This window comes from Puntigrus tetrazona, chromosome 17, assembly GCF_018831695.1.
Source record: "Puntigrus tetrazona isolate hp1 chromosome 17, ASM1883169v1, whole genome shotgun sequence".
NCBI classification, from domain to species: Eukaryota; Metazoa; Chordata; class Actinopteri; order Cypriniformes; family Cyprinidae; genus Puntigrus; species Puntigrus tetrazona.
Window position 1 is genome coordinate 12881631 of NC_056715.1, and position 13182 is coordinate 12894812.

The following is a 13182-nucleotide window of genomic DNA, read 5'->3' on the forward strand; positions in this document are numbered from 1 at the left end:
TAATATTATACTAAAAAATTGAATATAAGAAGACATTTTAACTCGCATAGAATTATTCGTGCATGCTTTAGCACCCTCCGTTGGTTGTGAGAGCAATTTACATCATTTTATTATTACATAAATTATATAAATAAGGACACAAACGCTGAAGAAAGGATTTACAGTTGTAGTTGTGCAGAAGCATATATTAAAACAATAACACAGTAAATAAAGGGCTAAATTCTATATATTTTATTATATAGAATTTATTGTCTTCCATAACTACAGCACATGCATACAGAGAATTGAAATTGCTTGACTCTCGGACCGCAGGTGAACACAGGCAACCCTGACAGTACGATATAAAATTACAGATATATATATATATATATATACCAAAACAGCCATGCAGTTATATACATACATGCTTAGGGGGATCAGTCTTAAATAATTGTGTTTCAAATCGACAAGGCACAGTTTGGATATATTTGCCATATGTATTTGATTTTGCCACAACTCCAACAACTCCTTTCACAATAAATGAAATATATACAATCAGGTCTGTTAATAAGGCGCGGGGCTTTTATTATGAAATGTTTCTAAACGACGACCGGGAAGTACAAACCACGTCAGTACGTTACTGAAGTCGTCGATTTCACGTTCACGTTGGATTGGATTCACAATGTTTAACAAAAAGCCACGCAGAAATTTCAGGCAAAGGAAGAATGAATCCAGTGATGAAGATGAGAACGAAAAGCTCAGCGGTGACGCCGGAAAGGAAACGGAGAAAGCGGTTTCGCCGCGGAGCAACGGCAGTCCAAAGGCTCGCGAGCGCGACTCCAGTGATGCTGAGGAGTCCTCAGACACAAAACACCGGTCGAAGAGCAACACACTCAGCTTTCTTGAGGAAAAAGACTGTGAGTATTTTATGTGAGCCTCTCGCAAGCATCGCCCAGACTGGTTTTAACACAGAAACTTGACTTTTACAGCCACCGAGGGCAGTTTTACAGTGAGACGCTCGGTCAACAGAGAAGTTGTGTTCCAGGCTCGGAAAAAAGAAAGTTCCCCCGCGCCGCCGCTCGGCTCCAAGGGTGAGTCCGTCGTCTTAATAACGGCGCGGTTCTGCAGAGTGACCGTTATGATCGGTAACACTCGGTTTGTTTTCAGTTAAGAAGAGTGAAGATGTCCGTGTGCAATCTGACAGCGATTCTGATTCATCGGTGGAAGAAGTTCCTCCTGACAGCGACGAGGGGAGTTCTTCTACCCTGTCGAGTTCGTCCGGTTCTCCAAAACCACAAAGAGGTTGGACTACATCGTTTGTCTCTTAGGAACCCTAATCCTATGGAGCTCCCCATTTAGGGGCCACACTTGTGATATTTAATAATATTTCTAATTTACACAACATTTATTTCTCTGTAACACAAAACATATATTAGGAAATTATTTTTTTTAGTTAGTGAGAGAGAGAGAGAGAGGGCTGTGTACCACCAAAATTGCTCTGTGTTTTTTTATTTCCTGCGTTTGTAAATTTGTAACTTTTTTAGAACATCTAACCTTTTTAAAAACATTTGGTACTTTTCCAAACTATGCATCTCACGCCGTCTTTCAGTTAAATGAAGACCATCAGAGAGTTTAAGCAACGGTTCACTGAAGTGTGTAATTTGCCGTTATTTGCTCACTGACACTTAAGCCTGGATGTCGATGTTGTCGTTTTGTCAAACGCCGCAGTCGTCATTCCCGACGCTAGAAAGATTCGCGCTGCCAAAGAGAAAAGGAGACAAGCCAGAGCCCAGCAGGATTACATTTCATTGGATTCACCCCGAACTCCTGGGAGCCCACAGGAAGAGGATCCGAGCAATGGAGAACAAGACAGTGACAGTGAGCTGGACGATCATGAGCGTAGAATCCAGTTTGCACCCAAACCCAAGACTCTGAGAGAGAGAATGGCTGACAAGATGGGTGAGAAACCTGTGCTGCTACAGCACTTGTGTGTACAACAACCCTGAAGTGGATGCTATCGAGATGGATGCGTTTTGTTTGTTTTCTCTAGGCAGTGATAGTGAAGAGAGTTTTTCTGATAGCCAAGAGGAGGAAGACCAGCAGATATGGGAAGAACAGCAAATCGGAAAAGGAGTCAAAAGACACCAAGTGAGACCCCCCCCCCACTGTGACGCGAAGGCTCAATTATTCTCCTTAAGGCTTATAGCGTTTTAAATAACATAACTTTTTATTACACACTGCTTCCATGGTGTTTGAAGGACCTTTCCTTGTGTTCTCAGAAGGAATGGCAGGCTCCTAGACCGGCACGGCAGAAGAAAATGAACGTCCCTGAATCCCTGCCGCCAGTCAGTATCGATGTCATTAAGAAGAGAATCATTTCGAAGTAAGCTGCAGTTTTATTACTTTATATATTAATATATTATTATATAATTCTCACTGGATTATTACAATTAATGGTAAAATTGATGTTTGGAAATACAAACCGATATATTTCCTCGGGACACACTACAGCAAAAGATAGAAATAACTAACTTATAAAATACATTTTTAGTTGGTGGAAAAACTAGTGTGTAAATATAAATGTAATAACAATATAATAATAATATCATTATGATTACCATATTTTTGCGCCACACCGTCTCTGATATTGTAAAATGCTACTATTCACATTTTAAGTTTGTTTAATAATTATCTCAATAAATATTTTAACAGCACAGCATATAGCGTGATAACCAAAAGATAATTTCAAGTTCACTTAATCCTAACTTTTATCCAAATATTATACTAAAAGATTGAATATAAGAAGACATTTTAACTCGCATAGAATTATTTGTGCATGCTTTAGCACCCTCCGTTGGTTGTGAGAGCAATTTACATCATTTTACATCATTACATTTGTTTTATTACTTTATATATTAATATATTATTATATAGTTCTCACTGGATTATTACAATTAATGGTAAAATTAATGTTTGGAAATATAAACCGATATATTTCCTCGGGACACACTACAGCAAAAGATAGAAATAACTAACTTATAAAATAAATTTTTAGTTGGCGGAAAAACTAGTGTGTGTGTGTATATATACTATATATAAATATAAATGTATGTATGTGTGTAGTACATATATTGTTTACATATACATTTAAACAAATAGAAAATGTTTTGCTCCAGATTAGCTTCACTGAGAGAGGTGCACAGGGCTCGGGAGGCGGAGCTAAGGAGGATGCAGCTGGATATGGAAATGGCCAAGAGCTCATTGGAGAGTCTTGAAAATCATGCTGCGGATGAGAAGCTGCGCTTCTACCGCACCATGAATATATTCTCACGAAACCTACTGGAATGCCTGTCTGAGAAGGTTAGCCTGTGCTGAATTAACCGTGTGCTCGATTTAATACAACTACATACGGTTTATAAAGTCTCGGTGGTGTGCTTTGTTTTTCAGATGATTTTAATAAACTCCATTGAGCTGGACATGCACAGTCTCTATATTGACCAGGCAGAGGCGCTGATGAGTCAGAGAAGAGAAGCACTGCAGGAGGAGTCCTCCAGGATTCAGAAGATAACCTGTAAGATTACAATTGACTACTGCCTTGTAGTATGTGATCTTTTATAAAGGACGGCTTGCATCTATGCCCCCTCAATGCGATTATAACGATCCATCGATCATCGATTCATATAATACTGTGTATTATAGATAACACTGATTCACACGACAACGGTGACACAGGCGGAGACTCTAACCCTACTTGGCAGAATTGGTGAGATGAATCACTATGTTTGCACTTTCACCGTCACTGACTGTTATTGCTGTAAATATTACGCTCTGTAAGCCTGACATTATGATACTTATTATGATTACAGGTTTCCTGAGATGCTCATAATCTGTAAATTACAGCTGTCAAAATCATTTATCAACAGTTGTTCAATTCCCTACGTGTTTTCGTGTCCTAGCTTGTCTGAAGAAGACGCTGGGTGTGTGCCGTGTGACTGGGAGCCCGCGTCTGAGCAGCAGGCAGAGCTACAAAGGAAAAGAGGTGCGAGAGGCTTCGTGGAAGCACGATTTAAAATTTCCATACTTAAATTTCGAGTGCATACCGAATATGTCACTGCTTTTATAACTTGGATTCATTTTCAGATGATCTGCTGAAAAAGGCGAAGGAAGTGTTTGCAGATGTTCAAACGGACTTCTGGGATGTGAAGAAAATCCTCTCTAGATTTGATGAGTGGCGCGTCTCCTTTCAGGACTCTTACAGTAATGCCTACATTGGCCTATGCCTCCCAAAACTCCTGGCACCCCTGATCCGACACCAGCTTATTGGCTGGAATCCTCTTCAGGTGATCTATGGCTTGTCTACTGTGTATTGTATCGTTACAGGAAATTCAGAAAATGATTCAACAATTTGTCATACGTCTGACAGATTATTAAAATTGCAGCACTGCATTGCTACACTACACTAATACATACACTACACTGTCATTAATTACCCTCATGTTGTTCCAAACCTTCAAACCCTTCATTCGTCTTTGTAACACAAATAAAGATGATTTTGATTAATTCTGAGAGCCTTCTGACCCTCCCATAGACAGCAACGCAACATGTTTAGTGCCCAGAAAGGTTGTAAGGACACGGTTAAAACAGTCCATGTATGCAGGTCAGAAAGTTCCATTAAAAAAAAAATTTTTTCATTAAAAAATCTTAAATTAGTTTTCTGAAGGTGACTGAAGGGCTTCTCACGACATGAGTGTCAGCATTTAATGACAGAATTTTTTTAATTTTTGCCGATTGATTTTATATATATATATATATATATATACACACACATACTGTATATTTTTCCTGTAGGCAGACGAAGACTTCGAAACATTGCCGTGGTATTCTGCTGTTGAGAGGTTCTGTCATGGTCAGGGTTATGAGGAGTCGGAGAACATGGATAAGACGACGCTGCCTACCATAATTGAGAAGACGATCCTCTCTAAAGTTCAAGGTGACTATGGCATTTACACATAATTACACTAACAGCTTTTTTTATTACCCATCAGCCTTCTGCATTTTACATTCAGTTTGGGAACAGAATGATTCAGAGAATCGTTTAATATCCCACTTTTGATTTGAATGTACTATTAAGCATATCAGAAGGTCTTGCTCTGGCTGTCTGATTGCTGTCATTGGCGATTAGAAATCCAGAATTACCTTATTAAAGCGTAGCTCGTTTCCGTCAGGTTTCGTGGAGCTGGTGTGGGACCCTCTGTCCGCGCGGCAGTCTCAAACCCTCACGACACTCTGCAAGAGAATACAGGATGATTATTCTGTATTTGATGGTGAACAAAGCAAACCTGTCAAGGTATTGTCTTATGACGCATTAAAACTCGTAACTTCATGGACGTAATGTCAGTGAATATAATCGGCTTTTCATCCTGCAGGCCTTTGTAGAAGCAGTTATTCAGAGGTTAAGGAGCGCTGTAGATAATGACGTCTTTGTCCCACTGTACCCAAAAAAGTATGTTTTATGTGGATTTGTGTTGTTTTTAAGATTTCGAATAACATTTCGATAACTCTTTGTGTGCTTTTCTGGATAGGTTTGTCTGTGATTGTCAAGTTGTTTTAACGGGTTAATAAAGACACTGTGTTTTTGCTAAGGTTTCTAGAGGATAAACGGTCCCCACAGTTCCAGTTTCAGAACAAACAGTTTTGGTCAGCAGTGAAGGTTTGACATTTCACTTCTGGTTATGTTGTGACTGTTAACATGCCCTTGCTATTTCCAAGTACTTTTTTTTTTTAAAGATATTAGTACTTTACTTACCAAAGATGAATTACAAGTAATGAATGCTTCTGAAAATTCAGCTTTAAAAACACCTACCTTTTAAATATTTCAGAATATTGCTCTTTGTACTGTATTTTTGATCAAATAAATGGGCCTAAGACTTCTTTATATGCAAAGGAAAAATCCTACTGACCCCAAACCTTTTGACGATAATATACAGTATGTTCGTGAAATCAAACCAGTGTTAAATGTTTCTTGTTATGTTTAAATGCTGACTGCTATATCGGTGTTTTTCAGTTGCTTGGTAATATGGCATTATGGGACGGTTTAATTCATGAACATGTTCTTAAAGAGCTGATGTTGGAGAAACTTCTCGGCCGTTACTTGATGATAACTGTCCTTAATGAATCTGATCCAAAACACACCGTCCACAAATGCAAAAAGGTGCCTATCTTTTTTTTAATTGAATGAAATTTTTCACTATAAAGCTAGTTCAACAGTAGTAATGTAGTTCATTTTAAAAAAGTAACTTTAATTCTTCTGAAAAGATTGCAGATTGTTTTCCTGAATCGTGGTTCATTGATGGGATCACTGGGTGGTCACTTCCTCAGCTGCAGAGCTTCAGCAAACATCTTCTTCAGACCGCTCGGGTCTTATTTAAGGACAGCAGTGACCCCAGCAGCACTCGGTAACATGCAGTGAACCTCACACTTGTGTAGAATTACACAGCAGTCCTTTCACAATATATGTGCAAATGTATAATAAAATGATTCGGATAAATATGGCATTTGTAAGAAAAGGAGTCAAATTATTTATAGTTCTAATGCTTTTTTTTCCCCCCCAGGGCACTTTTATCTGATGTGCTGTTTGTCCTCAAGAAGATAAAGGCACATGACGGCATTAGGACTATAACAGAAAAATATCACTGTGAGGATCTGTTAAAAACTCTCCCGTAGCAGCCATCTTGTGTCGGATGTTTTTAAGTCACTTTGATATATGTATGTATAGTGAATAAAATGTTTTATTTTATCCACATGGTTTTCGTTTTCCTTAACCATGGTCAGAACTGTCGTTTATGAAATTTATGAAAAATGAAATATTTCACTGTTCCACAATGTAGTTATTTGAAATGAAATGATTTCTGGTTCTCATTGTACCCGTTTATGCATGCCACATATATTATGGTCTGACATCCCTGGAACGCATGTCCCAGAAGAGCTGTTTCCTGGGCTTGGAATAATTCTCGTCTTGGATCAAATATTACTGGCTTAGACCAAGACATACCATTGAGAGTAACCGTGAACGAAGAATTCCTGTTGGGAAGTAACTCGGCCTTCCAAGGAAATGCTCTCGCAGATGTTTGAAACGGAGAAGCTATTCCGCCAGAAGTATAACTGATGTTCATCAGCTGGGAACATTTCTTTTTTCTGAAAGTGATATTTTTGGACTCTTTAATGTTTTGCTATTCTTTAATATTACAAATGTTTTTTTTTTTACAACTAGCTATCTTTATCTTCCTTGGTGTGCCTTTAAAAGGCAGCTCCACCCTTTACAGCCTCATGCCTCCCAAATGTACAGTATGTACCGTATTGTATAGTATGAGTATGTACAGTGTACTATAGTGTTTTTTCTTCAGTTTTTTTTTTTTAAATAAGCTCTGTACTTCTGCTTTCCAAATCTACACAAAGCGAAAAGCTGACCACCGCAACATGCTTCACCCAATTTGAAGCCATATATTTCAGTAATGCTTGCTGTAACTGAAGCTGCAAGGTGTGTATTTGACACAAAAACAGACATCACTGGTTCTCACGTTTGTTTGAACGACCGTTTACCAAAAATGCAGTGGAAGAGAATAACTGCTGGGTTACTTCTACGTTTTAATTTAAACATCAGTGACAGGAAAACATGTTTGTTTCAAAAGTTTTCCATTTCATATAAATGTTGTTCTTTTTTTCTAATAATTATGAAAAAGTATAATGGTTTCCACAAAAATATTAAGCGGCACAACTGCTTATCAACACTAATAATAAGTCACATAAGATACTTCATTTAAAACAAAAAATGACTAGATAGCCAAAGGCCAGAATAGAGACTTGGAGATGGGCTTCATCTTGCACAGCCTAGCAACCACATAGCATGCTGAAAAAACAACAAAAAAACCCACCAAATACATAGCAACACACAGATTTATGCAAAGAGATTTGCACGGGCAAGTGTCACGAAAATATCCAGAAAATATACAAGTCTGGTTATATTTTACAGGTCTTTTTATTTATCAGTAGAGACTCAATAAATAGGTTTATTGTTTAGTTGTGGCTTGTTTTCCTCCTGTGCGTGCTTCGGTTTATGAGGATGACATCATTACCGCTAAACCAAACAATGGCATTTCATTGAACGGATCCTCAGAGACAACTTGCATATCCAGAATGCATGTCTAACAGGCTAATAAGAGCGTACTGAATATGAGTGGTGTTAGAGATGCTCAGTATCTGCCTGTGCTCACCGTGAGAACCGTAATCTCTCACCTCTCAACGACTCCGTCACTGCACTGTGAGGTTTGTTTCACTCTGGATATTTCTCTTTGATTCTACAACGGTGAGATATTTCGTGAAATGATTCCATAACTGGCATAGTGCCAACCAATAGCCTCTTGAGAAACTATGCTTCACTCCAAAGACAATCTTGTTCATGCCGTGTAATATTTACTTTTATTTCCTTTGACCGTTGTAGTGGGGTTTTGCAATCTTAACAATCGGATGAAAAACTAACAGGAATAACCTGCTTAACGGGGAATGAATGTAGCAAGTAGGGTTCAAAAGTCATCACTGAAAACTGATATTTAAAATATCATTTAATCCTGTGTGTGGTATGACCGAGCGCATCAGGATTTGTTGTTGTTACTGAGTAGAGACTGTGAAACAGGAAGCAGAATTGATGTGCAACAAAAGGCATTTATCTTGCATTTAACAGTAGTCTGATCAGTCATGTGATATATCACATGAGTTTCCGAGGTTCTGAATCACATCTGACGCAGCAGAATCAATATAATCGTTTCTTGATCAGCTCTGCTGTAAAGTGCTTTGTCATGCTGAAAGAGGTTCTGCTAGATGATAGATCACATGACATATGAGATCTCAGCTGGTTTGTACTGACACACAGGGGTTCTGTTTGATGTCTTCATCTGATGGTCTCAGAGCTGAATATATTCTCAGATATCAAACATTCATCATCCACATACTTTTCTATTGATTGAATGCCTCACAGTTTTCACTGATTTATTAAGCAGCACAACTTCTGATTGCAATATTTAGTTTTAAGCAGCAAATCAGCATATTAAAGTGTCTTCTTGAGGACAATGCGACACTGAAGACGCTGGTTATAACGCTAAAAAACTTAGCTTTATTATCACGAGAATAAATTACATTTTTAAAGACGTATTCATATAAAAATATTCAATTCTAATAATATTTCACACTATTAATATTTTACTATACAGTTAATAAAATAAGTGCAGCCTTTTTTAAAAAATATTCAATTCTTTTCAATGGAAAAAGACAAGAAAGAAAACTGCTCGCGTTAAGAAGTTTCAGTACTTTCATGAACTAACCTACAATGTCCCCGACTTGAACCTTCTCACCCCGAAGATCTTTTCTCTGAAGTTTAGGTTTGCAGTAGAAACGCTCTGATCCAGGATTTGCAATGGCATGAACGTTAGATGCCAACTCTGGACTGTAAATGTACACTTAGTGATCAAATGGTCTAAAAACCTCATGAAAAGTAGATCTGAAGCAAAGGCTGGGATTTGGCATCCATTCTCAAATTGAATTAGGTGTTCGTATTAGGATCCAAGTACTTATTTTCTACAAGACGGGGTCTCATAAAACTACAGTTCTTTTCCTTTTGTCTTCCTCCCCTCAGGCGGAGGCATTTGATCCTTGTTGTGCCTCTCTTGATTCATTCATGTCTTTTTGGTTACACAAAATACCTACAGAGGTTATCCCAGGGGTAGGGTTTGATGAGGATTCAAATTTTCCGGTCCCGGTCAGGAGGGGGTGGTAATCCTTCTTAATGACTAAAACAGACACAGAGTTCAACTTCTGTGAAAACAAAGGCTGAACATTTTAATGGGAGTTGCTGAATGCATGCATTTCGCTCATCCTGAACTCTCTTATCGGTTTTCTCCATCTTATAAGTCACAAGGTACAATTATATCATCAGCCCTATTTCTTCCGTTACATTGTACAGAGAGCCTTTTGCCAAGACATTTAAAGGGACAATGCACTCAAAAAATGAACATTCTGTCATTAATTACTTAGTCTCTTTTAGCCTTATGAATTTATTTCTTCTGTTGAACACAAGAATGTAAGCATCTATGTACATGATATTCTTTGCCCCTATTATGGGTTGTGAAAAGTTCATATTTTGGTTTAGGCTGGCATGCACGCAAAGTCTAATAACACTTCTATTTTCTTATAATATGCATTTATTTTTACCTTATTTGTCAAATGACTTCAAACGAATTGTTCAATTATTAATTGCGATTGGTCCAATTCATTAAAAAGCTGCGTTTGTGTGCTTTTCATGCTCCAAAAGCACCTACTGGCAAAGAATGAATTTGTTTTCATTGACTTTTCATTCAGGCCAATGACAAAATCACTGCCTTTTCATTTTGACGTCAACATGAAACAAACTTCGGCTTCGTTTTTACGTGAACCATCCTTTTAAGAGTAAAGCGAATTCAAACATACAGCCTTTACACACCGCACACAGCATAAACAACTCTATGTCCCAAAGAGCACCTCAACACTTATTTGTTTTCAACATTTCAAATCCTTAATATTCTGTTTACTACCAGGTTTAAACTGAATCCCGGCTCTTCAATGTGACTCTTGAGCCCCACTGTACACTGAGGTAATATTTGTCTGCTAGCTTCACGGAGTCCATATTTTTGTGTCATGCCAAAAGGATGTGATTAATTGTGTGTCTCCTGGCGAGGCTGTTAGACAGGAGAGAGTTAAGGGCACTCAGGTCTAATGCACTCTGACTGTACTGTCAACTCTATGCTAACACACGCTATCTGGAGGCAACCAGAGCAGGACTCCAAATGTCAAGCACTGTTAAAGCAACTCCACGTCTAGCGCTGAAGCCGCGCTCTGAATCCTAATCTCTTTGTTTATTTGCTTGCTTTTATATAAACATTTTGGAATTACGCTCATTCATCTCTTATGTGTGCTCACAGATTTAAACAAGAGATTGAATGTTAGTTTATATTAGATGTGTTTTCATTTTTTTTTTCTTGTGTATTTCTAAAAAGGGAGAGATTTTAAAGATGCTTAACTAAATGTATATCAGTAAGAAAATCATCACCAAGCCATTTCATATGAAAGCAGACATAGCCAGCAGGAAAAGTAGGAAATAGGGCATATAAATGCTTGGGTGGGCATTGTTCAGGCAGCCTGTCATGAGACCAGAATAGCTTCATCTCCAAGCACTTTGTTGGCAGCATTTTTCCCCCCACAAGATGCACATTTTTATTTTGTAATTATTATTAATAACAATTTGAGATACAATCAGCCCCGATTGGTTAGCGTTAGTTATTGCATTTAACTTCCTAACGATAAGCAACTGTTCATTCTAGGTTCATGTCAGCCCAGGTCTATTGAATATTATTAGCAGATTTGATTTTCGTAATGTATTAGTAAATGCGGAAATTAAATTAAAGAAACGCTTTAGAAGTATTTAATATTGTTTGTTTGTTAGTTAGTTACTGTACCTAATATAAATAAATGGGACATTTTTGTAAAGCTTAACCTGATGATGGTAAAAGAATTGTATTATGTATGCATTTTTATGTATGCTTTTATCATGTATGATTTTACATCATCTGAATAAATAAGATGAATAAAAAAAGCTAGTTGTGTGGTACATATAATCTATCATATCTTATGGATACAGAATTGTATATCGCACACAAAACATTTTTTAATGACGACACATTCCAAACCTTTATTACTCTGTATGGAGGGTGTCCTATTTCCTAAAACAACTGTGAGGATTTATGCATTTACTGAACTGAAAATATGTCTTTTTGGCTGCTAACGTCTACTTTATAAATGAGGATCCTCTCCACCCTAATAAATCTTTTTTTTAGCATCACAGAAGGAAAACTCCAGGTAGGATTAATGCATTTTCTGTATGTAATTAAGTTTAAGATGATAAACGTAAATGTTACACTATTAAATTGATGAAATACATTGCCATCAAAATCTCAGTCTGTGCGAAGCGCTGAAAAAATGATGAATGCCATTATCCGCACACTTGAACTAAACACCGATGAATGTTCAGTGTTTTTTCCACAGCTGACCCATCAGAGGCACACCCTATCAGCCCTGGTTTGTTGACTCTGGGCAGCAGGGCAATAAAGGGCAGCACATGAGGCAGCTGAATGACTGATGCTGAATTGTGCTGCTTCAGCAGACCCTCATGCCCGTTGTTTCAGCAGGAACACAACAGGGGGATGGGATGTGGTTAAGGATGTGTTTTATGCTTATATCCACTGGAAAGTTCATTTTAAATCGCAAAGCTGGTAAGTCATAATGTTTCGGTGTTTTCCTGGGTTAGACCCTAAAGGCATTCTTACGTAGTTCAGTTGAAGGCATTGATTTTTTATTTTTTTTACTTTGCATTTTCAATTTTGTGCGTTGTCGATATGGTTTTTCCTGTAGATTTAATCTTTGAACCCGGCAAACATTTCCTCATTATTTTTTTTCCCGGCGATGCTCCAGCGTTACGTAAAGCTTTTGAACAATCACGCTAATCAAATCATCTCCATGAGTGATTTTGGACTTCAGTAGCTCTGCAATCTGCTACATAATGTGCCTTCAGAATCTGTGGATCTCATCTGGCAGAGCACGGCTCTGTCTCGCTGCTTTTATTCGCTCACGTGGTCTCATGTGCTGTTGGTGAACTATTAACATGCCCATTAAATGCTTAATTACCTTCCCTGGGAAAAGAGGTTTTCTCAATCATGACGGCCCCATTAAGTTTAACTGGTTAGTGGCAGTGTTTTTCAACCTGTTGAGAAATTAAAATAAAATACGGGCAAGAGAACAATGTATACAGAGCTCATTGTTTTCCCTTGCTTGTTTATAACTGGTTATCTCCGCTCCAATAGCTTTATTACCAGCTGTTAACTAGTCCGGATATCAATAGTCATTTGAATTGAGATATGACAACCCTCGGCTACTCTTTGATCATGTGCCCTCATGCATTATCGCGACTACACTTTGTTGTGCAAATTTGATACACTTTTTAGTCACTTATTTCAACATTGATTCAGATCACATTTCAGACAGTTCATTAGTGGTTTTGCTTGGTTTAACCAAAGTTCGTTCTAGTCACATTTATTATTGTGTAAACTGACTTTGATCATTTCA

The 13182-nt window shown here is 37.8% G+C and overlaps 1 protein-coding gene across 2 annotated transcripts; it reads left to right on the forward strand.

Moving 5' to 3' along the window:
* Nucleotides 1-239: 239 nt before the first annotated feature.
* gcfc2 (GC-rich sequence DNA-binding factor 2) lies at nucleotides 240-6775 on the forward strand. 2 transcript variants are annotated; one of them, XM_043262696.1, is made up of 18 exons: nucleotides 240-896; nucleotides 969-1070; nucleotides 1147-1281; nucleotides 1708-1938; nucleotides 2030-2127; nucleotides 2262-2362; nucleotides 3156-3339; nucleotides 3427-3550; nucleotides 3679-3742; nucleotides 3936-4018; nucleotides 4120-4319; nucleotides 4828-4969; nucleotides 5205-5326; nucleotides 5406-5482; nucleotides 5623-5689; nucleotides 6044-6190; nucleotides 6295-6434; nucleotides 6591-6775. In XM_043262696.1, the coding sequence occupies exons 1-18, from the start codon at nucleotides 662-664 to the stop codon at nucleotides 6700-6702; spliced, it is 2364 nt and encodes a 787-aa protein (XP_043118631.1). In that variant the 5' UTR covers nucleotides 240-661; the 3' UTR covers nucleotides 6703-6775. The 2 variants fall into 2 exon arrangements, with proteins under 2 accessions (XP_043118631.1, XP_043118630.1); XM_043262695.1 differs by having other exon boundaries at nucleotides 244-896; nucleotides 2259-2362.
* The last annotated feature ends 6407 nt before the right edge of the window (nucleotides 6776-13182 follow it).

Coding starts and splice junctions, on each gene's coding strand:
- gcfc2 (XM_043262695.1), top strand. CDS start 662: ATGTTTAACAAAAAGCCACGCAGAAATTTCAGGCAAAGGAAGAATGAA. Junction 1,282..1,707: donor TTCTCCAAAACCACAAAGAG/GTTGGACTACAT, acceptor CAAACGCCGCAG/TCGTCATTCCCGACGCTAGA. Junction 3,340..3,426: donor TGGAATGCCTGTCTGAGAAG/GTTAGCCTGTGC, acceptor TTTGTTTTTCAG/ATGATTTTAATAAACTCCAT.